Genomic DNA, 23,952 nt, shown 5'->3' with positions numbered 1-23,952 from the left:
GGGTGGGACCAGCCCACTTGAAGTCACGACTGACCAAGAGATTTGCTTTGGCCAATGAAATGTGAGAAGTGACTTGGGCCACTTCTGAACAGAAGCATTAAGAGCCAGCCTGTGCTGTGCCATGGCCATCGTCCTGCTGTAATAGTTTTGGAAGCATGTGTTGCAAAAAAAAAAAGGCTCTGTTAGCTTGGGTTCCTAGGGGACTATGAGAGAGCACAGCCCATGCCAGCCCTCATTGGACAGGCCATGTGAGCAAGAAATAAACCAGCGCTATTTGAAGCCACTTAAGTTTGGGATATTTTGTTACTACGGGGCATAACCTGGTCTATCAGCACTGAGAATTTCTAAGACAGTGGACCACATTTTTACCTGAGCTGCTGCATTGCCTCGGGTAGCTTCATGCTTCAACCACATAAAGACGTCTCCATCTTCTTTGGTTTGTACCTTGAGTATTTCATCATCTTTTAGTCTGATTGCTTCAACATATGCCTAAAAAAGAAGAAAGGAAGGGAGGGAAGAAGGAAAGGAAGAAAGGGAGAAAGAAAATATCCAAATGGTCTTGGCATGCAAAAGACATGACATTATTCTTAAACTAGAAAATTGTTCAAGGAAAAAAAACTATAAGAATAATTGAAATATGAGGTGTGTCCACAATGTCATAAGATCAAATTCTTTTTAAATGAGTGTGTCACATCTAATGTACCTAAATGAGTATTTTTTTTCCTATCAAAGCATTTTCCTTGGGAGAACAAAATTTATTCCACTTCCATGTCTGTTGCTCAAGCTTGTTCAGAAGTTTATTTTCGTGCCTCGGATTTCAGAGCCAGATTACACATAGCATCAGAAAAGGTAAATCAATATTTTCTAAGTATAACCTTTTTTCTTTTTTTTAATTCCCAAAGTGTTATTATCCTGCATGACTAACCATTTTTATTTAGCAGGCTCAGCTTCAAATATCTTTTGGCTATTTCCAAAAATTAAATCTACCTTGAAAAGAAGAGTGCATGTTAATTTTGACGATGAGAGCAAAAATGTGCTAAAGGCTCTAAAGATGAACCCGAAGGGAAAGTTCACAAACTGTTTGGACTTTGTGCACAGCCTCCCAGATATCTGACTCCTCTGAAGAAAATAAGACTCATTTTGATGTATAAATGTTGGCTGTTTATAAAAAACCAGTCCTGTTGTTTCACGGTCTCCCGTATACATAATGAATTCTATCTAACAATGCCGTGAGGGGGACAGGAAATGGCTTCCCATGCCAGGGCAGCCATAGGCAGATGGTGACAAAATTGGATGTGGATGAGTTTGGGGAAGAAGCCTCAGAGAACAAGGAGCTGATTTCCCTTCTGACCTTTTCGGTTTGTTAGTTAAGAAAAGCATTTAGACTCACAAACTTGAGGCTGCAACCCCATTCCTGAGAAGGTCTCTTAGCCGCCTCCTCCACTGTGGCTGCATAAAGCCCGAGGTCCCTTGCAGGGGCACTAGGGGACAGTGCTAGGACTCAGAACCCAGCAGGTATCAATTCCGGCCGGATGTCTAACCTCGGCAGGCTACCAAGCAAAGAGCAACAATTAGAATAATCATGCCCACTACCTTTTATTGAAACCAACTCTGTGCTGGGTGTTTAACAACTGTGGTTTTTTTTTTTTTCTTTTCATTTAGTCTTCACAACAGGGCTGTGACCCAAATAGCACTGTCCTCAATTTATAGGCAAAGAAACCGAAGTACAGAAGGTGAAACCATGAACTCAAGGTCACATTGTAGAGTTGGCCCTGGAAACCAGGTTGGCTTGAGTCCCAAGACAGGGCTTTGACCAGCTCCCCCCTGGTGTCCTCTGGCGAGAAGGTCCTGGAATCCTGCCTGGACACAAGCCACTCTATCTCGCTAACTCTTTGCCAAGTGTATGGCCGATGAGTGGGCGCTTCAGCTCAAACTCCGGAGGACACGAGCCTCTGGATGAGCCTTACGTTGGGCTGAAGCTCAAGCTGCTCAAATAATGGAATTCTCAGCTGGAAGTTTTGTGTTCCACTGGAGAGTTTTGGGTGTTTTGATTTTGGCTGGTTTTTCTTCTTTTCCTCCTTAACTTTGTCATGGGACTTGAAAGAAGGACACAACATATGAAGATACAGTTCCTACCCTGCAGAATGTATACTCTTAGGAGTTTCTGCCTCTCTCTGGCAGTGATAATATATCATGATAACCAGCATGCACTGTGTGCCAGGCACTGTTCTAACTGCTTTGCCCAGAATGACTCACTGAATCTTTGCAACCTCATGAGACAGTCCCTGTTCATATCCCCATTTCACTGATGTGAAAACTGAGGCCCATAGAGGTTAAATAACTTACTCAAGGTCATATATTTAGTTCTTCAAACTTAGGAGTCCCCCAGGCCAGCTGGCTGTGGGGCCTACACACCCCATGCACCTCACCACCCTGCGGAGAACTATGCATGAGAGGAAGCAAATAGCAGACTGTTTCCACGTCTCCCCTTATACATAATGAACACTAACAGTGTCATGAAGGAAGTCTTGGAAAAGGCTATGTTTCCAGGGGACCTGCCAACCATGCATAACTATGAAAAAGGAACACTTTTATCTTTTGTATCACTGTCCCCAACCTAGGCACCCTGGGCAGTGCCATAGAGCTTTGCAGCAGGTAGGGCTGTTAAGAGCACAACCTTTTGCATCAGACCACGAGGAATTCTAACTCACCACTACCTACCTGTGGACCTTGGGCCACTAACTTTATTTACCTAAGATTCCATTTCTGCATCCATAAAACGGAGCTTAGTATGGTACCTGCTATATGGAAAGCACTCAACCTATTAGCCACTATATTTTATAGTGCAAAGAGTTGGAAAGACCTGGGTTCAAATCCAGACTCCATTACTCATTTGCTGTGTGACTGTGGGCAAGTTCTTTAGCTTCTCTGAGTCTCAGTTGCCTCATCTGTAAAATGGGAATAATACTCTTACTGGCCTCATAGGGCTGCATGAGAATAAAATGAGATTGTTTATGAAAGATTTTAGCATAGTTCCTGGTACACGGTAAGCTCTTAGTAGTGGCAATTCATCATTTTTTAGGTCCATAGTTCATTCTAACATATGAAAGGCTGACAGCAGTTTAGAACATTAGCCTTCCTATTGGTATTTACGGTTTTGTACAGCCCGAAGCCTTACCTCGTGGGGATGAAGATCTATCTAAGAGAATTGTGTGCCTTACGATGTGGAAGGCATAGAATTTGAGGAGGGAGTGCTGGGCCAGAAACATATTAGAGAGCTCCTACTGTGAGCTGGGCTCCACTTGGCACGTGTCATGTAAATGAACTTATTCATGTTGTAACAACCATGTGACGTGCAGACCACCATGGTGCCCATTTTAAAGATGAAACACTGTTAAGAGACAGGAGATGAGTAGACTTGTCTAAGATTTCACACTCAGTGAACAGCAGACCTCGGACCTGACCCAAGCAAGTCTGTCCCAGGAGCCACGCCCAGGCAGGCTATTGCTTCTCCATAGTTCTGGGGTCACCGTAGCAACAACAAGAACCATGTCAGTGCCACGTGCCCAGGGCCTTCTGTGAAAGCAGACCACCTACAAAGACATCTGATGAAGGGACAACCCCTAAAAGGGAACAGCATTTGGCAGTTCATTCATTCAAACATTTGTGACCAGGAATGATGCTTCAGTTGGAAAAGTGACCCATCTAAGAAGAAACTATAGTGTGAGAAGTAACAGTGGGAGCGAGGACGGCAGCAGAGCTGCTAGGCACTGGTAGGGACCCAGAGTCCCAGACAGATCAGTGGCTTCTAATGTAGCTTCTGGGGTGTGTTGTTGTTGTTGTCATTGTTGCTGTGTTATAGTCAAGGTGTCTAGAAGGATCAGTTCACATCCTATACTGCCGGGTTTAAAACCTGTTGACCAGGTGAGAGGAGGTCCAATGTCTGGAGATTCTGCAGTCCTCAGACCCCCTGGACCCAGTGTCAGGGAATGCTCCACACTGTCTCAGGACAACGGTGCCATCAGTTAAAGTGTTTGTGGGGAATGGAGAGGAGGAGATGGTGGGTTTCCTTTGCAGTACGTTATGATCCCGGATACAGATTATAAGAAATATCTCAGCTAGAGAGAAAGGTTTGAGTATCATCAGTATGTGAAGTCAGTTGAAACCAGTGGTGTAGATGAGATAAGAACCCTGCCCCTCTAGCAGGAGTAGAGAGAGGAGGTTGGGGACCAAACTTCTCACAAAAGCAAGTTCTGAAAAGTGGAGAGAATGAGAGGAACTCATTTACGATTGAGCCACAAAACAAACAAAAACCGGAGCGTCTTCTTTCTCTTTAACCTGAAGCAGAGTCCCACTAAATCAAACAGAAATGATGTGAAGCAAGATTACTAATAAAGAAGATGAAATGATGTGAACCACAAGTTACATAAAAGAGAAAATGAAACAAGAATCAAGAAAGGAACTTCTGACGGATCTTTGGTTTGTTAATTAGAGGTCTGGCTTTCCGTATCTCCTCATCTGTTATGTGCTGCTGGTGAATTAATAGGGTTCTCTACAAAAGGACATTTAAGTCTACATATGACACCTGCTTAAATTCTCAAGAAGCCATTAATTACACATTCTTAAGAAAATGAGCTATGATACAACTCTTCTAACTGTGTAATTCGTATCTGGAATTCTTAATCATACGACTTTTCAGCTGCAAGATGGATCTTTTCTATTCATCTTCTCTGGTTCTGACCAATTAAACATTTTCTTTCATAATCATAACATTTCATGTGCCAAGTCTTCAAAAAAAAAAAAAGGAGCTTGTTAGCAACATACCATTCCCGGTTGCTAATTTATGTTGAATTAAAATTCTTAAAAGTATAATATATACATATAGGACATCAATAACACATTCAGGCTTAGTAGAACAATGGCAATATCATTTCATAGCTTGATTTTGTACGAATTTTTTCAGAATCATTCTTTTTAAAAATCTTAATTAATTCTTGTCAAATGGAGGTCAAATTTTGCATATAGCTTATATATGCTAAAATCATTCTTTTCTAAAGGAATTAGAAAGTCTCTATATATAGACAGCCTTTTGGTATTTCATAGCTTGACTCATGTTTAATGTTCACTGACAGCATATATCTTTGAGTCATTTATTTCATAACCGTACAGCAGTCACTGTAGATTTCTTTTCTAGAAATCATCCATTCCAGTCATCCAAGCACACGTTTTCCGCACTATGGTTTCTGAGTGCACACCCAGAGCAGACCTGGGGAACAGTGAGTGGTCTGGTTCCCAAGTGGCCGCTCAGCCTGAGATGTCATGGTCCTGACCTATCAGGGCTGTCCCCGAGACTCACCAAGCATCAGCAAGGACAATCAAGAGTTTATGGCCTCGACCAAGCCAAATCCAGCAAAGCAGTTCATGTATTGTCTATGGCTGCACAAACCCAGGCACCCCATTCATTTATATATTGTCTCTGGCAAAGCTGAGTAGCTACAGGAGACACTGTATAGACAAAACCTAAAGTATTTACTATCTGGCCCGTTACAGAGAAAGAATTGCTGACACCTGGTATAGGTTATGTGTACTTCCTGTCAACTCGATCAACTCAAGTGGCATGACCACCAAAACATCTTACATCCTTTCTGGAGAAAGAGGCTATATAACAACACATCCAAGAAGCTAACCATGTCATGGTCTACTCACACTGGAAATAGATCTCTATCACCTACAGGCAGCTTTCCTTTTATTCTTACACTATCGCCTTTGCTTATCCACTTTGATTTGCCGTTATCCAAACATTCTGGAAACAAATCATCAGTTGTCTAACATAACACATGATGCTTTGGGGCAGATGTGAGCCATTGATCTCTTTGCCCAATGAGCCAAAAAGATTTGTGAGCCTGCAAGGGCAGGGGCTGGAGTTAGCGCCCTTTGTCCAGTCTTTACACTGGGATAGGGTAGAGACAGTCTTCCGACGGCACATGCTGTCGGTGCCCTGGGAGCCCTGGGCCAGCAAGGCTCACATAATAGGCACAGACGCTACTCAAAGGGCCCAGGTAGGACCATAGCTAGGGAGGGAGCTTGCTTCCTTATATTATAGGCCCTCCTTGCTCATTATGTATTGAGAGGAGGCTTTGGATTACTGCCTCCACTCAATCTGACTCAATCCCCCTAATATCTCCAGACCCCACCACTTTACACGGTCTTAGAACGAAGAAGACAAGATGCCTGTGTTTCTGGTACATGTTCTGTTTTACAAAATCAAAATCTGTCCAGGGCTAACTCTCCCCTTTTCATACCAGTCCACCCACTCATGAGAAGCTTTTCATGCATAGATGGAGTTGTCTACATTCAGCCTGAGAACACAGTCAAGAAATATGCATTGGAGAAAAGCAAAAAAGCTTTTCTCTCCATTCGATTATGTTCATCCTCTGGAGGCCAGTGACTAAACCAGCCACAGATGTAGACACTTTAGGAAAATTCAGGAAGTCCTGGGAAACAGAACTGTTTCGCTTTTGTACCTGATCTCCTTGTAGCGTGTGCTGGTCAAGGGGTGTCTTCGTGGCGATGTTGCTGTAGTAGGCATAGGACAGTTCCCAGTCCAGGGGGTAGTTATCCACACCTTGGTAGTGTTTGTACCCAAGATTCATTGAAGACAGCCTCTCGCTGCCCTGGCCTCCAACCAAACTATACAACATGCCCTGTTAGGAGGAAATTGACATTGTTCACAAGATTATATAGCTAAGGGTCATAAAATCCAAACATTGAAAGGTTATCTGGCCCCATCCCTTTATATGAGTCTAGTTATTCCGGAAACATGCTCACATGCCTTAAAAAAACAACAACAAAAACAAAAACTTCAGAAGGCACAATAGCTTTCTAATAGTTGACAGATTCCCAGCTATCTGTCCTTCTAAATGTCTCATAGCTTAAGGTTCCTTGCCTTTTGCCCTTTTCTCAGGCCTTCCCCTGACTTGTCTTACAGCATCTTTGTGTATCTGACTGTCCTAACGATCCCTGTCTGCTTCAGCTACATCACTGTTGGCCAGAAAATCTGAATAGAGGGCCATGTCCCAACCTCACAGTCGGATGTTAGTGTTGGGAAGGGCCTTTTGAGATCGACTGGTCTAACGCCTTCATTTTGTAGTTGAGGAAATAGAGGCCCAGAGAGGGGAAGTCAGTTGTCTATGGCCAACAAGCCACTTTGTGGCAGAGACAGGGCTAGAATTTTCTACATGACTCCACCTTTGTGGAGATTGCCTCAGAGAATCAGGAACGCATGTCATCAATCACAAGCTTCTTTAAGTCAGAGACATGCACTGAGAAGTCACTTAAAAGAAACAGGGAGCCACCTGGGTATGTCTGAACAGTGTGAACCTCCAAAACCAGTGCGCGAATTTGAAAACTAAAAGTGGTCCAGGGCTATTTAGTACTTATAAAAAAAATGTGATTCCACATGTTAGGCAAGTTGCGTAATAAATCTGGATCCGAAACCAAAAATGAAACCATCTAGTATGGCTTCTAATTTTGATTGTAGAAGGTTGGGTGTGATGATACTTGGCTTAGAGGTCCAAATGACTTCACTCAGCTAAAAAGTCACGGGATAACAGTCTCACAGCCAGAGAAGTCACAAGAAATGGGTAAGAGGCCCCTGTTGAAGGGTTGGGATTCTGGTAAGCCCATTCCAAGCCGTTCCTTAGCGTACACCAATCATGTCCCCAAGCCTAGGAGGGGAAACTGAAAGGAGACCCTGTATTGCACACAGCCTTAGGATGTTTTTCTTGAGTGTAAAGATTTTAAAGGATTCTAGGGAGCGTGAATCTGTCCAGTTCCCCCCGGGGTATGAGAGTATCACTCTGCATATAGAACGTGGGTGACGGGCATTCCTGGAACCCATGAAATACTCTACCTGCAGCTGATTCTGAGGGACATTTAATCCGGTTTCATAAAAGACTGCGAGGTAGTAGGATGCTTTATGATATCCACAGCAGCTGGAATCCATCAGCAAGGGGACGACAGAGCTCATTTGGTGAAGACCATCCACACGGGAGAGTCTCTCCGCAGCCTTCTCAAACATCCTTCCGCCGATTCCTAACACAGATTCATTGTGGCTCGTTGGCACTGGAAAGAACACAAGTCACAGCCCACACAATTAATTACCAGGGGATTGACATGGTTTTAGAAAGAAGAAGGAAAAGCCAATTAAACCACCTGAGTTATTAATATGGTTGGTTCTGCAGCGCCTTGAAATATACCACCTTCCGGGGAGGTAAATCAAACCCTTTGGGGACGCCACGCTGTCATTCTGTAAATAGCTTTTTCTTTGGCACCAAATGACAGCCTAGTATCCTGGGGAAAAGGATGTGCCTTATATAGCTGACACAGCGCCTCAAGAGAGTAATTTACTCACTATAACTCAGCACCAAATCAGGACCACCGAAACTTCCAGAGAGGCTTTTTTCCCTCCAAGACTCTCTGAAGAAGAACATGGTTTATTTCAGAAATCGTTCCTAGGTGCTACTCTACAAAGTTGAGCAAAAGAACCTTATTTTGAGATGCTCTCTTCTTATCTCTTGCCTCCAGTTTTTCTCATGGGTTTCTAAGTACAAACACAAGAATGAGTCAACCTTTATTGAGGACTTACAAGATGCCAAATACCGAGTTATGCAAATTATGTCATGTAATCCGAACAATGTTAGGAGGTCGGTACTATTCTTAGCATCCTCCTTTTTTTCAGATGAGGAGATTGAAGCCTGGAGAGGTCAGCTAACCTGTCTAAAGTTACAGAAGCCGGCCAGTGACGGAGCCAACCTCCGAATCCAGCTTTGCCGGTCACAAAAGCCAGAGTTCCTACTCACTCTGCTACACCTATCTCCTATGAATAGGCAACCAGTCTTCTTAATAAGTACCTTCCCTCCAGGGTAGAGACTTCTTTACACAACTGCTTTAAGCTATGTGCTAACTTCCTTTTACCTAATCCTCCCATAAATCTGATAAACACTTTAAGCCCAAACTAGCAAGTTCTATGGCCGGACCATGTAAGGGTTAAAGTCTTCTCAAGTCTTCTGTCTACATGATTCATCTCACTTGTTTACTAATTCAGACAATGAATGTTTACTTTCTATTCTGTGCTGTTACAAAAGACCACATAATATTGCAGATACTATTTATATTTAAAGAGATAGAATCAATTTATTTCAGACTAAAATTTTATCTGCCTAAAAAATTATGTCCAACAGTTTTCTTCCTTCTATCTAAAATTAAAATGTTACTAATAACTTTCAGGAGGCAACAAGATATTCACTCCATTAGCATTCCATAAGGGAATGAAGAGAGGTGAGTTTCCAATGTGGGAAAACTTGGATAGTAAGCTCTCAGATGAGACTGGATTTCTTTAAGGGCCATTCCCTTACAGGGGTCCAAGCTAAACACAGAGACCAGTGGGATCCATGGATGGAAACTGTGAAACCGGAGCCGTTGGTTATGAGCTGGTGCCAGCTCCTCTGGACACACAGGTGGGCTGGATTGGATGTCCTTGAGAAGGGGACATGTGCCTTTGTCTGCCAAACTGTAGGGAAAGAGCCCACCCCCCACCTCCACCCAGTACTAAGAAGTCTCATCTCCTGGCTCCCAGAACCAGCAGCTGGGTCTGCTTTTACTCTCTCCATCCCAAGTGGTAGGTGCTGGAAAAAAATCACCTTACTGAACAAATGTAATTTTCTCCTTTTTCTGTGTTTTTTTGATCCCTAAAGAAACAGAAGTTCCCTCTCTCCTAATCCGTCTTTAATAGTGAAGATAAACACCGTTAAAAGCTTGGCATGTGATGCTTTCAGACTTTTCCTTTGCACCGACAATAATTCATATACACACCCCTCTGCATATATACAGGCACATTTTCTTTTCAAAAAGCTCCTATAGATTCTGCCCCTCAACTTTGAAAAATTAACCACATACCATGAGTGTCTGTCCATGGCTGGCAGAGGCTCATTCTTTCTAAAGCTTCAATAGTATTGCATTCTATAGCAGTGCCATTTTTCTAACCAGTTCTCTATTTCAGACTGTTGGGTTGCTTCCAGGGGTTTTGCTGTAACCAACAACACAGCAGTGAACGCCCTTGAACATTTCCCTCTGCTCATCTGTTGGGATATATCTGAATAAAAACACCCTTTACCACTATGAGTCTGGAGATCTCATTTTGGATTTTCCCTTTGCATCACTGAGAGAATTCCATCCTACTCAACTGTTAGGATACGGACGTTCGCTGGATGCAGAGTGCACTGCAGCACTCAAATGGAGTTGCAAAATAAATCCTCCTTCTACTTATTCATATGTTTACTTTTAAATATGTACTCATCTCAGATGCCCCTGAGTGTACTTTCTGAGCAAAGCAACATTAGCACGTTGTTAACAATTTATACCTGCCCCGCCTGCTCTGCCAAGCCCTTAACTAAGATGATGAGTTTTGCTCCAGTACCCACAGACATGGGCTTTGTGGGCTCGAAGGAGAGGAGAGACTCCAAACCAAATGAAATTCCAAATGAAACACTTGCCTTGCTGACCCCTTGGCACAGAACCCACTAAATCATTAGCGGGAGTATCCAGGTAGCTGGGATTGATGGAGAGTAAGGAACAAAAGGGGAATCCTTCACAAAGCTCTAATCCTTAGCACAAAAATAGCTTTGCAGACTAAAACATAGGCAGGTTGAAAAGGCTTCATTAATTCTTTAACATATTAAAATGAACTCCCCCAAATATTACCCATCAGTATTTTCTCTGCAAACAAATCTAAACAATTTTCTGCACCAGTGAATACAATAAAAAAAAAATAGATAGTAAGTCTAAAGTAAAACTGCTTTTATTGCACGTTTTTTAAAGTTCAAATTCTAACTGTAGCACAGTCAAAGCCATGACGTCCTTGGTGATATTGCAAAACTGGCAATTTTAAAATCCGTTTAATGAAACTGTTAATTTCACCCATCTGGTTTAGCATATGTATTTTTTCTAGTTGATCTGTAACTGAAAAAAAAACACACATGCCTTGTTTATGGAGATTAATGGTGTAATGAAAAACAAACAAAATAGAAAAAGGAGACATTTTTCCATTTTGTTCTTCCTACAGCAGAAGCTAAGGAAACCAAAGGCATTGCCGCTGTTAATTAAACCTTACTATTTTCCAAGCAGTACAGCACTGTTTATTTTCCTCTTTTTTTTTTTTTTTCTTTACAGAAATACCATAGGATCACTGTTTGCGCATCCATTGTGAAAAGAGGCAAAAAGAAAATGAGAAGGTAGCCACTTGCTGACGGAGCTGGAGTCAGCATTTAGTTGAGAATTCAGGAGAAAGACAGACTCATTTCTTGTGCAAGGAATGGGGACATCGATAGGAAAGTCATTTTTAGTTTCATGCTTCCAAAAGGTGTAATGCATCCAAAGTAGAAGTTTGAAAGTGAAAAGAAAAAAAAAAGTAACAGGAGAAAATGTTATTTAACCAGAAAAAGATCTTCTCCAAGTTTACTAGTTTTAAAAAACAACAACAAAAAACAGGGCACTTTGTTTGCATTCTGATCAGGTGAGCTCTGCTGGGTTCCCAAGACGTAAGGAGGTGGCTAATTTCTATCTCAGAAGTAAACTATTTGTACTTTTCTGTATTGTGCAAATTTTCTAGTTTTATACCTGTAATTTCCCTCCCTTCCTCCCTCCCTTCCTTTCAGGACCGTAATGAGGGATTCTCTGGGCAGAACGAGTATGGCCCTTTTTTTGTGCTTCTGTGTACTTAAAAAAAAAAACCAACTATAATGTATGCTTTCTTAAATTAAAAAAAAATAAAGATGACGATTCTGTAATGAACAACAGTGAAAATCAGCTCTTAAGGACACAGTATCCTGGCATTATTAAGTAACCTCATTGCATTTCTGCCACTTCCATTCTCTGCATTTTAGAGTCTCCAAATAAGCACTGCAATTGTTGGCAAAAATAAGAAGAGTTAAAAACAAATTAGAGAGACGTTAGTGCAGCCAGCAACCCTCCAGCACACTGTGAGGAGGCACCTCTTCCCCTGCCCTCAGCATTGCAAAGCCTGGGACAGCAATCAGGCTAGGGCCCTGAAGGAACAACGCAGATGGTGTCAGCCCTGGAGGGCGAGCCCAGCTTACACTTGGCCGCCTCCTGAGAACCATTTGCTGGCAGGCCTCAGATTTCCTGAAGCCACAATCACCAACTCCATGGGGCTCAGAGGTGCCCAGTCCAGGATAAAAAGAAGGAAGGAAGCAAACAGTTCTGGCCTTACAGCAGATGTCCAGGGGGGGCGTGCTGGCCAGCTCACCTGACTCACGCACCTGCCCCTCCCTGCCTTCACATCCCACCTGCACTTTCCTCACTCCTTCCATAACCAGCTCTTTGGCCTTGAGCCCCTTCTGCCATTGTCATTCCTGCAGCCGCTTCCTAGCCCAGGCCCTATGCCTATCACTTCTTTTCCCTGGATGCCAGAGCCCCATTCAAACGGTTTTTGAGTTCAAAGCGTTCCGTTTTGACAAGCAAAAGTGACAGGAGAGCAAAAGAAATAGCCAGCACACCTCTTAACTAGAGAAAAAGCACGCATACGAAAATATTACCATCCTACAATTAGCAGAATCCCAAATGCTAATAGGGCGATTTCTATGCTCTGACACAAGTCATTTTTCTCGGAAATGGAGGTTCCCCAGGAAACAACACAGAGGTTGACGAATCGGAATGGTCCTTGTGAAGACCTGAGCATGGGGTCTAGTGTTGGATGCCATTCAGAGCCAGGACAATGGTGAACTTCAGGGCAGAGGAGCACAGGATAACTCCGGAGCCAACCAAGGCAATCAGGATCCAGTTCCACGGCCCTGGAAAGCCCGGAGGCAGGAAGGGTATTCTGCCATATCTATATGCATTGCGTATCGCTGCATGCCCTGAGGAGAGCTGCCATCTTTAATTCAAAGGTATGCCAACTCTGCAAGGCAAGAAACACGTCCTGTGATACTTCAGAGTGGGAATCACCAGAGGGGACAGCTGCATTTTATTCCAGGTTAGCGCATCAGCTGTCAACATTTAAGAAGCCTCCCTCCCCCGCATCCCCTGGCACTTGGCAGAGATTTGCCTGTGGGCTGGGCTATGCTTTTCATTACAGTTGCCCCAGGGCCCAGCACAGTGCTGGGAGGTACCCAACACAGGGGTGCTGGATGGGGTTTGCGTGTACCTAGGGGCTGTTCTACATCTGGGCACCTGGTTCTAGCTCAGCAACTAGATTATAGACACAGGAAAGCAAGAACACTGAGGGCAGCATTTCGAGAATTCTTTTGTAATGGGTGGGCACTGACGAAGAAGGATCCCGCTCTCCTTTTGTTGACAGGGGAGAGTTGATGAACAATGTCTTGAGAGATCTGGGGAACAGAACTATGTTTGTCAAGATGTTTTCAGAGCCAGGAAAGCAGCTCCTGAGAGGGAACAGGCTAAGAGAGTGTGCGAGAAATGAGAAAAAATGTAGAGGAAAAGCAAATAAGCCCACAGAACTCTACCAGTCTGGACTCGAACCACAGTGTGGTTAGTGCAGACCTTGAACTTCTGTCTCCCGGAAATCAAACTCCTCGTTCCTTCAGTGACTCGTTGACCCAGCAAAGACGCGTTTGCTACTTTCGATGTGATCACTTATTCATTTAAAGTACATCCAGCTAGTCAACAACTACTTGTTAAGGGTCTTCAAAGAAAACCTCATTCCTGTTCCTATCTTTGGAGATGCCCACTTACACTCCACTGTGGAATGAGACAGGCAAATCAACCCTGCTAATGCAGGAACACGGGTACTCTAAAGAGGAAAGCCACAAAATGGCAAGGACAGCATGAGGGACGGAGCCATCTGTCCAAGGGGACAGGAAAGATGATGTGAGGAGGCTGCATCTGAGTTGGAACTTGAAGGCTGTGTGCAGGGCAGGCGAGCTGAGCAGTGTGGGTGGGTGAGGTATGTTCCTTGAGGGGAAGGGTGCAGAAACGTGCTGTGTAGGGTCGTATGGAAGGAGGATGGATAAGTAAGCATCAAACACAGGCCCAGCTAACCACTAAGCAGCTAACCACTGCAGGCTGGATGTGCAAGTGGGATATTTACACTGCTTACACCACCTTCAACAAGCTTGTAACTGAGAAAGCGATAGAGAAACATATAAGATCAACTAGTTGTACCTCCAGCCAGAGTGAGGTGAGCTCTACTTAGGCAACCCCATTCCTCATATCCATGGGGTACCTTATCATCCAAGAAACCCTTTCATAGACATTACATCACTTTATGAGAGCATTATTCTTAATTACTATTATATTAAACCAGACTTTTCCCACGAGGTGTGAGGTGTAATTTATGCTTGTAGTTTATATACTGGGAAAAGCCTACTATCAAAAAACCAGAAAATATAAGTGCTGGCGAGGATGTGGAGAAATTGGATCCCTGTGCGCTGTAAAATAGAAAATGATATAGCCTCTATGAAAACCAGTATGATAGTTCCTCAAAAAATTAAACACAGACTTATCCTATGATCCAGCAATCCCACCGCTGAGTATGTATCCAAAAGAACTGAAAGCCGAGTCTTGAAGAGAGATTTACACACCCGTGTTCATAGCAGCACCACTCACAAGAGACAAGAGGCAGAAGCAACCCAAGTGTCTATCCACAGATGACAGATAAACAAAACATAGGATACATACAATGCAATATATTCAGCCTTAAGCAGGAAGGAGATTCTGACACACACTACAACATGGACGAACCTTGAAGGCTTTATGCTAAGTGAAATAAGCCAGTCACAAAGAGACAAATACTGCTTGATTCCACTTATCTGAGGTATCTAGAATAGTCAAGTTCAAAGTAGAATAGTGGTTACCAGGGCCTGTGGGGAGAGGGGATAGGGAGTTGTTGTTTAATGGGTGCAGAGTTTCCGTTTTACAAGATGAGAAAGTTCTAGAGATCGATTGCACAACAGTATGAATGTTCTTAACAGTACTGAACAGTACACTTAAAATGGCTGCAATGGGGACTTTTATGTTATATGTATTTTACCACACGCAAAATACACGCACACACACAGAGGTGCCCAAAAAATGTACACACATTTTTAAGAAAGCAAAAGACTGTATTAATATATACCAATAACAAAAGATGAATACAAGTGACGTTTGACTTCTGCAATGAAAAGAGGTGCTCCAAGTGGTTACCATCAGTGTCCAGACACTTCTGATGATGGTGAACTATTGCTTGAGCAATGTTGACCAAAATGTTAACATAGCTTAAAACGTGTATACGTTTTTTTGGCACCTCCGCCTCCGGTATGTATAAAAATTACAGTCCTGAAAGGGTGAGGGTGTAAATAGTTTGTGATTCTCTTTTGTAGTAGGAAAATACAGCTCAGTTGTTTGGGAACAACTGGCAGGTGGTGAGCACGCCTGCCTCACGTGGTGGGAATGCAGAGGACACCCCATTATATTCTTTCTACTGGTGGTTGATGAAGCCCAAACCTCCGACTCTCCACTCCCTGAAATGTTCTCACAGTTCCTTTGAAGTGTGTTGTTGGCTTAGAGTGAGAGCAGATGATCTGCCTAAAATCATACAGTGTGGGGGGAAAAACACTCCCAACTCTGAAATGTGCATGTGTGGTGGACTGGAGGTGGAATCGGCTGTCTATCTGAGGAGATGCTGCCAAGAGAAATAGATGACTGCCGTGGAGAACCAGAAATCATGGGCCATTGTCTCACACTGTCTTACGTTTTCAAAAATGCCAGGGAAAAGAAAATTCCACAAATAAATCCCCTTTGTAGAAACTATAGGAACTGATATTCTTTACATTTACCTAAATAACTCTCGTTCAAAACACAGCCCCGCTTTTGTCTTATCCTGGCACACAGGGCTAACTTAGTCAATACTTGTTTAGTGAATGAACGAATGGAAACTTGTGATACGAGTGACTTAAGAAGTTCCTCACACAGTTAAATTCCTTATATTTGTTATTGCACCTATTCAGTTCCCACAGCGCGAATTCCAAGCGTTAAACATCTGATGCTTGAGTCCATTCTCGTAACTTATTTAAGATATGAAAATTGTTATATGATGAGGATAATCTAACAAAGTCTACTAGTCAATAGGACTGGACAGCTCAGGGCAGCAACAGAAAACATGATGCAAACATATGAGTTTTGACAATTAAGCTCACAAACTCATCCCAGAAAAAGTGCTACATACCTCATTGCTGAATATCACTATGGTCACCTTCGAAGGACTCCCCTTGGGAAGCTGTGCACCAACACCAGCACCTAGACCACCCTTCAAAGCAATTTTGGAACTCTTTTTCTGGAATGGCCATCAGAGCTGTCGTCCTATTACCCTTGAGGTCCTGAATGTCATCAAAATGTCTTCCTTTCAATATGTCCTTTATCTTCAGGTGAAGAAAGAAGTCATTGGGGGCCAGATCAGCTGAGTAAGGAGGGTGTTCCTATACAGTTATTTGTTTACTGGCTAAAAACTCCCTCACAGACAGTGCCCTGTGAGCTGGTGCATTGTCGTGATGCAAGAGCCATGAGTTGTTGGTGAAAAGTTCAGGTTGTCTAACTTTTTCATGCAGCCTTTCTAGCACTTCCAAATAGTAAACTTGGTTAACTGTTTGTCCAGTTGGTACAAGTTCATAATGAATAATTCCTCTGATATCAGAAAAGTTTAGCAAGAGCATTGCAATAAGTTCGTGAACTTAATTGTCACTCCTCGTATTTCCTATTAACTAGAGTTGTCCAAAGCACTCCAAAACCAGTGCTTTGTGACATCAAAAATGAGTGACCTCAAAAACCCAAATCTGATCACGCTTCTACCTCCTGCTTGAAAGCCTTTAATATAGTTCCTATTAACTAGAGTTGTCCAAAGCCAGCTAGACACTGAAAGCTAGAAGAACTTGGAAGGGAAGGTATGTGAAGAAAGAACCAAGAATGGATACACAGTCACACCAAGCCTTACTACTATTCTTTTTATAGACCAGAGAAAAGATGTTAAAAATGTACACTTATTTTTTCACCCTCAATTTACGAAATCAGATTTTCTGCATTTCTCTCAGCCTTGTTAGAAAATGGGCAGAACACATCACACCAACCTCTCCAGGGTTAGGGGGAGGACGCTGTAATAGCCCCAAGCGAGGGCAGTGTGCCAGCTGGAGACGAATTTTAATGAGGACTCTATGCCCTACCTCTGCAGAAGCCTCCTCAGTGCTTACGGATGGGACAATGTAACCTAGAAAAACAGGGGCTGGAGGCAGAACGGGGCTTGAGGTCAGCAGTCCTCGGAGCCGGGCAGCAATATGACAGCTCTGCAGCCCCAGAGCCCAGGAAGTCTTAGGGTTTGGGAGCTCATGATTTCAGTTTTTAATTAAATTCCACTGTCAGACCTCCGCGGAGAAGAAATCATTCTAAATTCTCGTAAACAAAACTTCTGAGCTGTAAACATAACATGAAAACATTCTATTGAGAGTATTTACTTAAAAGAGAATTGTGAAAATGATTCACTCCTGGTTCCCAATCGGGAAAACTGTATTTTAATATGATCAGAAATCTCATAAAACTAATTTTGATGTAGAGATGGTCTTAGCTCATTTCACCTTCACCGTCCAACATGGATGCCCCACCCCTGTTCACTTGTCTGGAGGGGGAAGGGGTGCTTTACCACCTCCACAACGACCAACGGAAACCTGGGGAATTGTCGCTGCCCGATAATAATAGTCATGACATTTATATAACAGTGGTTCTCAGCCAGCAGTGATTTGGCCTCCTTGGGGACATTTGGCAATGTCTGAGGACATTTTTGGTTGTCACTCAAGAAGGGACTTGTGGGAGGGGAGATAGCACTACTGGTACCTAGTGGGTAGAGGCCAGAAATGTAGCTACACATCCTACAATGCACAGGACAGATCTCACACAACAAGGAATTATCCAGCCCAAAATGTCAATAGTGCTTACAAAGAACTTACTGTACTAATACTGTTCTAAGTATTTTACATATTCGTATATTCATTCATTTAACCCAACACTAGGAGAAAGGTACCATTATCATCCCCATTTTTCAGATGAGGAAACTGAGGCTCGGAGAAATGAAGCGACTTGCCCAAACCCACACAGCTAGGAAGTGCTAAGTTAAAATTGGAAGCGGACCACCTGGGTGCAGAGGCTATGCTGTGACATGACTCTACAGGCCTCCCTTGCCTGACCCTGAAGTGTTCCTTCAGAGTCAACCTTTATATCCTTTCGCTCCGTCTCTACCACTGTGTTCCATTCAGGCCTGCATCTTCTCCTCCTGAACCAGGGCAAGGGACTCCTGCTTCCAGCTGCAAACCCTTCTAGTTCACCTCCCCCAACCTCCCACTGCTGCCAGACTGGCCTCAAATACCTAAATCTGATCACCCCTTTAACCCCTGCTTGAAACCCTTCAACAGGCCCTTGTTGTAAAGCCCAAAGGTAAAGGTAAAGCCCAAATTCTTCAGGATGGTGTCCGAGCTCTCTCCAGGCCTTTTTCCTGCCTCCCAAATCCCTTGGGCATCATTAATAATGCTGTGCTGTCCCCACCTCCCTGTGGCTACTCTGTCTGTTGCTCCCGCCCCCACCTTGCTTCTCTGGCAAACATCCACTGACCCTTCAAATATCAGTCCCAGAGTCACCTCCTCCAGGAAGCCTTCTCTGAATACCCTAGCCCTTCAGGTAGAGCTGACCACTTCCTTCTCTTACCATTTACTTCCACAGTCTTGATGTATTACTATTGTTCTTTGCTTTCAAGTCTTTTCTTTGCTTTTCAAGGCAGGGACCCTGTGTTATTTTACTTAACCTCTGATATATAGCCAAGTAACTGAGCAGTCACTCAGCAAGTATCAAATGAACGAAAAATGAAATATCCCATGTGGCTTGAATTCTTTCAGGACAGGGGAGAGGGGGTCGCTATCAGCAAAGGAAATCTATCCCACTGAACGCTGCCATTCTTAGGAAATTCTCACAAGAAGCAGAAGTCAGTTTCTTCAATGCCTTGACTCAGGGTCGTGCTATATGCTCAGGAAGACCACGGACTGCCCCGACCACTAAGGTAGCTATCATCACCCCCCTTAGCATCCCCTCCACCGCCGAACACCTCCAGCTTCTCTCCTCTTCCTAACATGATTTCAAGAGCCCTCGTGGCCCTACAGGGTGTAGTTAAGTACTAAGCAAACCCAGATCACGATGGGCCTAAGCAGAAGCTGGCAACCTTCGAGAAGTATACTCGGATTCCTGATATACCACTTCAAGAGTACTTTATATCCGGGGTCTCACGTGCAAGTGCCTGCCTATGGGTTCAGGCAGGTAAGACCCATGAATGAGGTAGGCAGGCGGTGCTGAAATACGGAGGGAAGAGGCTATGGACCAACCGAGCGTCCCTGTGCCAACCCCTCACCTCCAGGACTGCCGCCTCGTAGAAATGGAGGCCTAGCATTGCCAGGTCTTTGAATTTTTTGAGAAAAGCTATACGTTTGCATTTTTACATAATGTTTTTGATACTGGCAACTTTTTTTTTTTAATTGACAACAATGTGTGTGCCAAATCAACCACATTTGGGGGCCAGCTCTGGCTGTAAGTTGTCCACTTGTGGCCTTGGCTTTAAATAAAGAATTGCTCAAGCGATTCCTAAATGTACGCTGTCGTATTTAGTGTTGGAAACATGCACAGATATACTGAGTTGTGGACAGGGCAGCAATTTAAATTTGAAGTAAAGCTAAAACACTAGGGTTAAAAATAACTGGAGGCATATAGCACCAAAGAGGGAGAGTGAAACGGGGGAAAGAGGGAGTCTTCCTGACCCGCATCCAAAGGCAAGGCAAACACGCAATTACCCATCAACAGACCCATTTCCAGCAAGGCCTGGAACAAGCTGGGGTGCTGGGCTCTCAGCTCCTTCTCCCAGGGGAAGGCTCTGCACACCGAGGGTCTCCCGTACCTGCGCGTCAGGTCCAGGTAGGAGTTCCGCAGGTCGCCTGCAGGAAAGAGAAGCACAAGACACCACTCTCCTTAGGAAAGGGTGAGTCTCACCTCTCTAAATCCGTTCTCCCTAAGTGGAACTAGAAATAAGGGGTCAGATGTAATGTTACTGGATATGGGTTGGGGTGCATTAGGGATTTGAAATTGGTACGATGCCTTTGCCTGGAGGTTACAAATTCCATGCCAAGTCCAAGGGAAATGTGCCAAAGTTGCTGATGGCTGTTGAATAATTCTATGGAATGAGCAGCTGGTCTCAGTCTGGTTCCCAGGAGGCCAATATCTAGGCCATTTTGTTGGCAGTGTGAGCTGAGAAGCAAAGACCGAGGACCCCCAGGGAGGCAAGGCAGTAGATGTTAGGAAAATCTTCCCAGCGCTCCCAAACAGATCAGCATGCAAGGCTTGCCTTCTAACTCAGGCTACCTCTCCTCATATTTCATCAGTTATCAAAATCAGTCTTCTTCCTGTTTGGGATATTACTATTCCTATATATCTTCCCCCTCTCCTGACAGCATCGTATTTTCTGGATGATTCAGAGGTGAGAGCAGCAGCTGGGGACCAGTACAGCCTGTTCTTAAATTGAATTGCAGAAGTGCTGCCTTTCCACCTTTACCTATCGCCATCTCTAATCACTCCCTGGGACTGTTTCATGCAAACCCCATCGGACTGGGGTATGTTCAAGACACATCCATTCCTCCATGGCTTGGAACGGGAAATCCAGCCCTGAAGATGGCCAGATATGTGGGCAGAACGGACATATTTAATTTGCTTTTGCGGATGGCACAGGACCCACAGGAACTTCTCTTCTAGGAGGAACATATGAAACTAAGTCTAGTGCCACCATATCAAGCAGGAAGATCCATGCACAGAGAAATTGGTAAGTGCCAGATCCAAGCTGGAACACTGGAAGATAAGACAGAACCACGTTTTATAACTGACGAACACCCCATTTGAGCGAGAGGATGTCCGTGCAAATATGAGCAGGCATGAAAGCAGTCTATTTGAAGTTCATTCCGTCTGTGGCAAATTACCAATATCTTCCAGAATGAGTCAACTTCAAGGATTTCGAAAACAAAACCGAGCCCCAAACAACAAAATCATTGTTCAACACTTCTGAAAGCTAATACCCAGATACCAATGGTCCCAGGCAAAAGTGCACCGATGGGCAAATGTTTCTAAGGATTAATTTATTTTCCGATTCATTTTTATTTTCTTAGACTGGCCTAAGAAGTCGTTATAAATGAGAATCATGAAATGCGAGGCTCAAAATGCTCTCATTGGTGTTCTTAAACCAAATCACGTATGGTTAAAGGCAGTTTGGGCTGCTGTCAGCCATCCGTCTTGCTGAAATCCAGGCACAACATCCACTTTCACTTGGATCCAGCTGCAGAGGTCATACTTGTCCCCATTGGTCAAGCCATGTATTCTATTTTAAGAAGAAAGCCAGACCTGTTACCACAAAGGCACAGAGCTAAAGATTGCTCTCCTGAAGCTCAATACTTACATGCTTCGTGGCTCCTGCCCCCTTGCTGTACTGTGGAAGTGTACACAGACACTATTTCTTGAACCTCTGTACACCTTTCATAATATAACTTGATTTGTTCAGCAAGTTGCTTCCCAAGGAGGGGATTAAAAATCTACAGGAAGACAAGAAAATCGAATGAACAACGATTGTGATCAAACACCCATCGATGCCTGTGAGGCTGTGTTGGGGCTGATTTCCTTCTCCCACGGATATCACTAGCTGGCTTGTTGGTCACAGATCATTCACTCTGGAGTTGCAAAAGCAGGGTGTAATTCAAGGTCATGCTGGCTCTGGCCCCTTCCCTCTAGCTTCTTTTGGTGGCATCTTTTCTGCAGGGCTTCGTAAATGTCAGAATTTCGCAGAGACCAGGCCTCCAGCCTCTTCTTGCCCCCTCACTGCGTGCTGTCCCAAGAAAATCATATTCATCTCCCCTTCGGTTCCCAAGGGATGCCAAGTTTACCCCTGCTATGCCAGCTGATGGGGAGTCCTCCTGCCATTTTCTTCTGCTTGGTAGGCTCCTACACAACCTCCAAGGGCCAGATTCAAGGTTCTCACTTCAGGATGGCTTCCCTAACAGCCTACCCCACCCTCACCTGGTTGCTGATGCCAACCGATGTTCCCACCTCAGGGCTCCTAGACACTGTGCTCACACCTGAATTAATACACATACCACATTCTTTCATGACTTATCTGTTTAAGACCCAGAGAAGGAGCTCCTCAAGAATGGAGGCCTTATCTCAACTCAGTGGTTTTCAAAATGCAAGTTGTGACCCATTAGAGGGTCATGAAATTATTTCAGTGGGTTGTAACCAGCAGCGATTTTTTTTTTAATAAAGTAGAACCCAAAATATTAGACTACATTGAACATAGCAAGGGTAGTATTCCTAGTAAACTTTGTTTCAGTTTGTGTTATATGTGTGTGTGTGTGTGTGTATGTATAAGTGTATATATGGGCACACATATGTACTGTTCGTAATATTAAATAGATTTCTTATTGTGGACCACCTTCAAAAAAAGCTTTGAAAGCTATCATCTTAATTTATCTTGGATGCCTGCCTCAGCACCTAGCACAGAGCCTGGCACATATTAGGTGCTCAATAAGTATTTGCTGCACAAATGAATAAATAAATTTCATTTTATTCCTCTTCATAGAGGTCTCTCAATAGAAATTCTAAGATGCACCTTACCGCCGTAGGGCTCCCCATTTTTTCTAACTGACTTTGCCTAGTGACTCCACCTTTTCCCAGAACAACCCCCACAGCGTCACAGGAATAAAAGAATGTTCTTTGCTCAGGTATTCAGTGATCTCCCTACCCAGGCAGAAAACACCACCACTGCGAAGGCCCCCTTCTGGGGGAGCCCTCCTGTCCCCCAGCAGCCCGGCTGGTGCTGGCCTGGAGAGGTGGGCAGTCCCACCTGTGGGTGGGGTTTGGATGTGAGAGCCATCCAATGGCAGACGCAGTTCTGAACACAAAACCCTCTGTACCAACCACACAAGTGTGAGCTGAAGGCCTGCGTTTCTGAAGAGAGCAGTGAACGAAACAAAGATTTTCATTTGCTAGTGTCTCTTCTTCCGCTACTTTAAATAATGGCATATAAAAGAAGCTTTACCAAATAACTAAGACTTTCTCCTTTCATTAGCTTAATCACTGGATAGGCAACAGCCTGATAAAAATCTATTCTATAATTAAGCCAGTAGTTATTAAAACAGAGGAAGTAAATGGTTTCCATTTTATGAGTACTAAATGAACCAAATGTTAACAGAAATCTATTATCACGTTAGCTGGGGGGAAAGACTCAATATTAATAATGTTTGATGACAGAGCCGATGAGAGATCCAACTTGGATAAGTCTTTTGTTTACGCTGAGTTCCAGGCCTCTGAGCCACATGCCCATCAACCCCGAGCACCTGAAACTTCTAGAATTCCCAAGCTCACCTGTGCAGGGTGCAGAGTGCGGAGGCGACAGTACTTCAGGGGTCCAAAAAATCCTTCAATGCCGGCCACATACCTGCTACCTCCAATGATGAAGTACCCAGCAGTGTCATTATAATGGAAATCTTCCTGGAAGCTACAAAAAAAACACAAAGGCTCCAGGTTGGAACCAGCTTTTTAAAGAAACTCTTTCATTCACCGTCATTGACTTACCCAAATTGACACAAGCCCTTCATTCTGAGCTCTAGCAGGCGAGACCATTGTGGGGTAAGGCAGATTTGGACTAGGATCCCAACTCCGCCCTTTACCGGCTGTGTGACCTTGGGCCAGTCCCTTAACCTCTCGGAGACTGAGTTTTCTCATTAGTAAATTAGTTTCTCACTTATATGACTATTAAAAGGATTAAGTGAACTATACAGACAAAACATCTAGCCGAGTGCCTGGCTCACCGCAAATACTCAA

General features: G+C 43.8%; 1 protein-coding gene across 2 annotated transcripts in view; it reads right to left on the bottom strand.

Annotated features, from left to right (window-relative positions):
• Nucleotides 1-23,952, bottom strand: part of SEL1L3 (SEL1L family member 3) — a 97,848-nt gene that overhangs the window by 39,212 nt on the left and 34,684 nt on the right. Inside the window, exons 7-12 of one of the 2 annotated variants that reach the window (XM_081056469.1) lie at nucleotides 23,494-23,626; nucleotides 21,536-21,668; nucleotides 19,890-20,030; nucleotides 7,913-8,124; nucleotides 6,525-6,704; nucleotides 370-489 (exon numbers count right to left, since the gene is read on the bottom strand). In XM_081056469.1, the coding sequence (XP_080912595.1) occupies nucleotides 370-489; nucleotides 6,525-6,704; nucleotides 7,913-8,124; nucleotides 19,890-20,030; nucleotides 21,536-21,668; nucleotides 23,494-23,626 (919 nt within the window). The remainder of the gene's footprint in view (nucleotides 1-369; nucleotides 490-6,524; nucleotides 6,705-7,912; nucleotides 8,125-19,889; nucleotides 20,031-21,535; nucleotides 21,669-23,493; nucleotides 23,627-23,952) is intronic. The other variant, XM_081056468.1, reaches the window with a different exon arrangement.

Source organism: Rhinolophus hipposideros (genome assembly GCF_964194185.1).
Source record: "Rhinolophus hipposideros genome assembly, chromosome: 1".
NCBI classification, from domain to species: domain Eukaryota; kingdom Metazoa; phylum Chordata; class Mammalia; order Chiroptera; family Rhinolophidae; genus Rhinolophus; species Rhinolophus hipposideros.
Note: the sequence above shows the minus strand (reverse complement) of the source record. Positions and strands in the feature narration are given on the sequence as shown.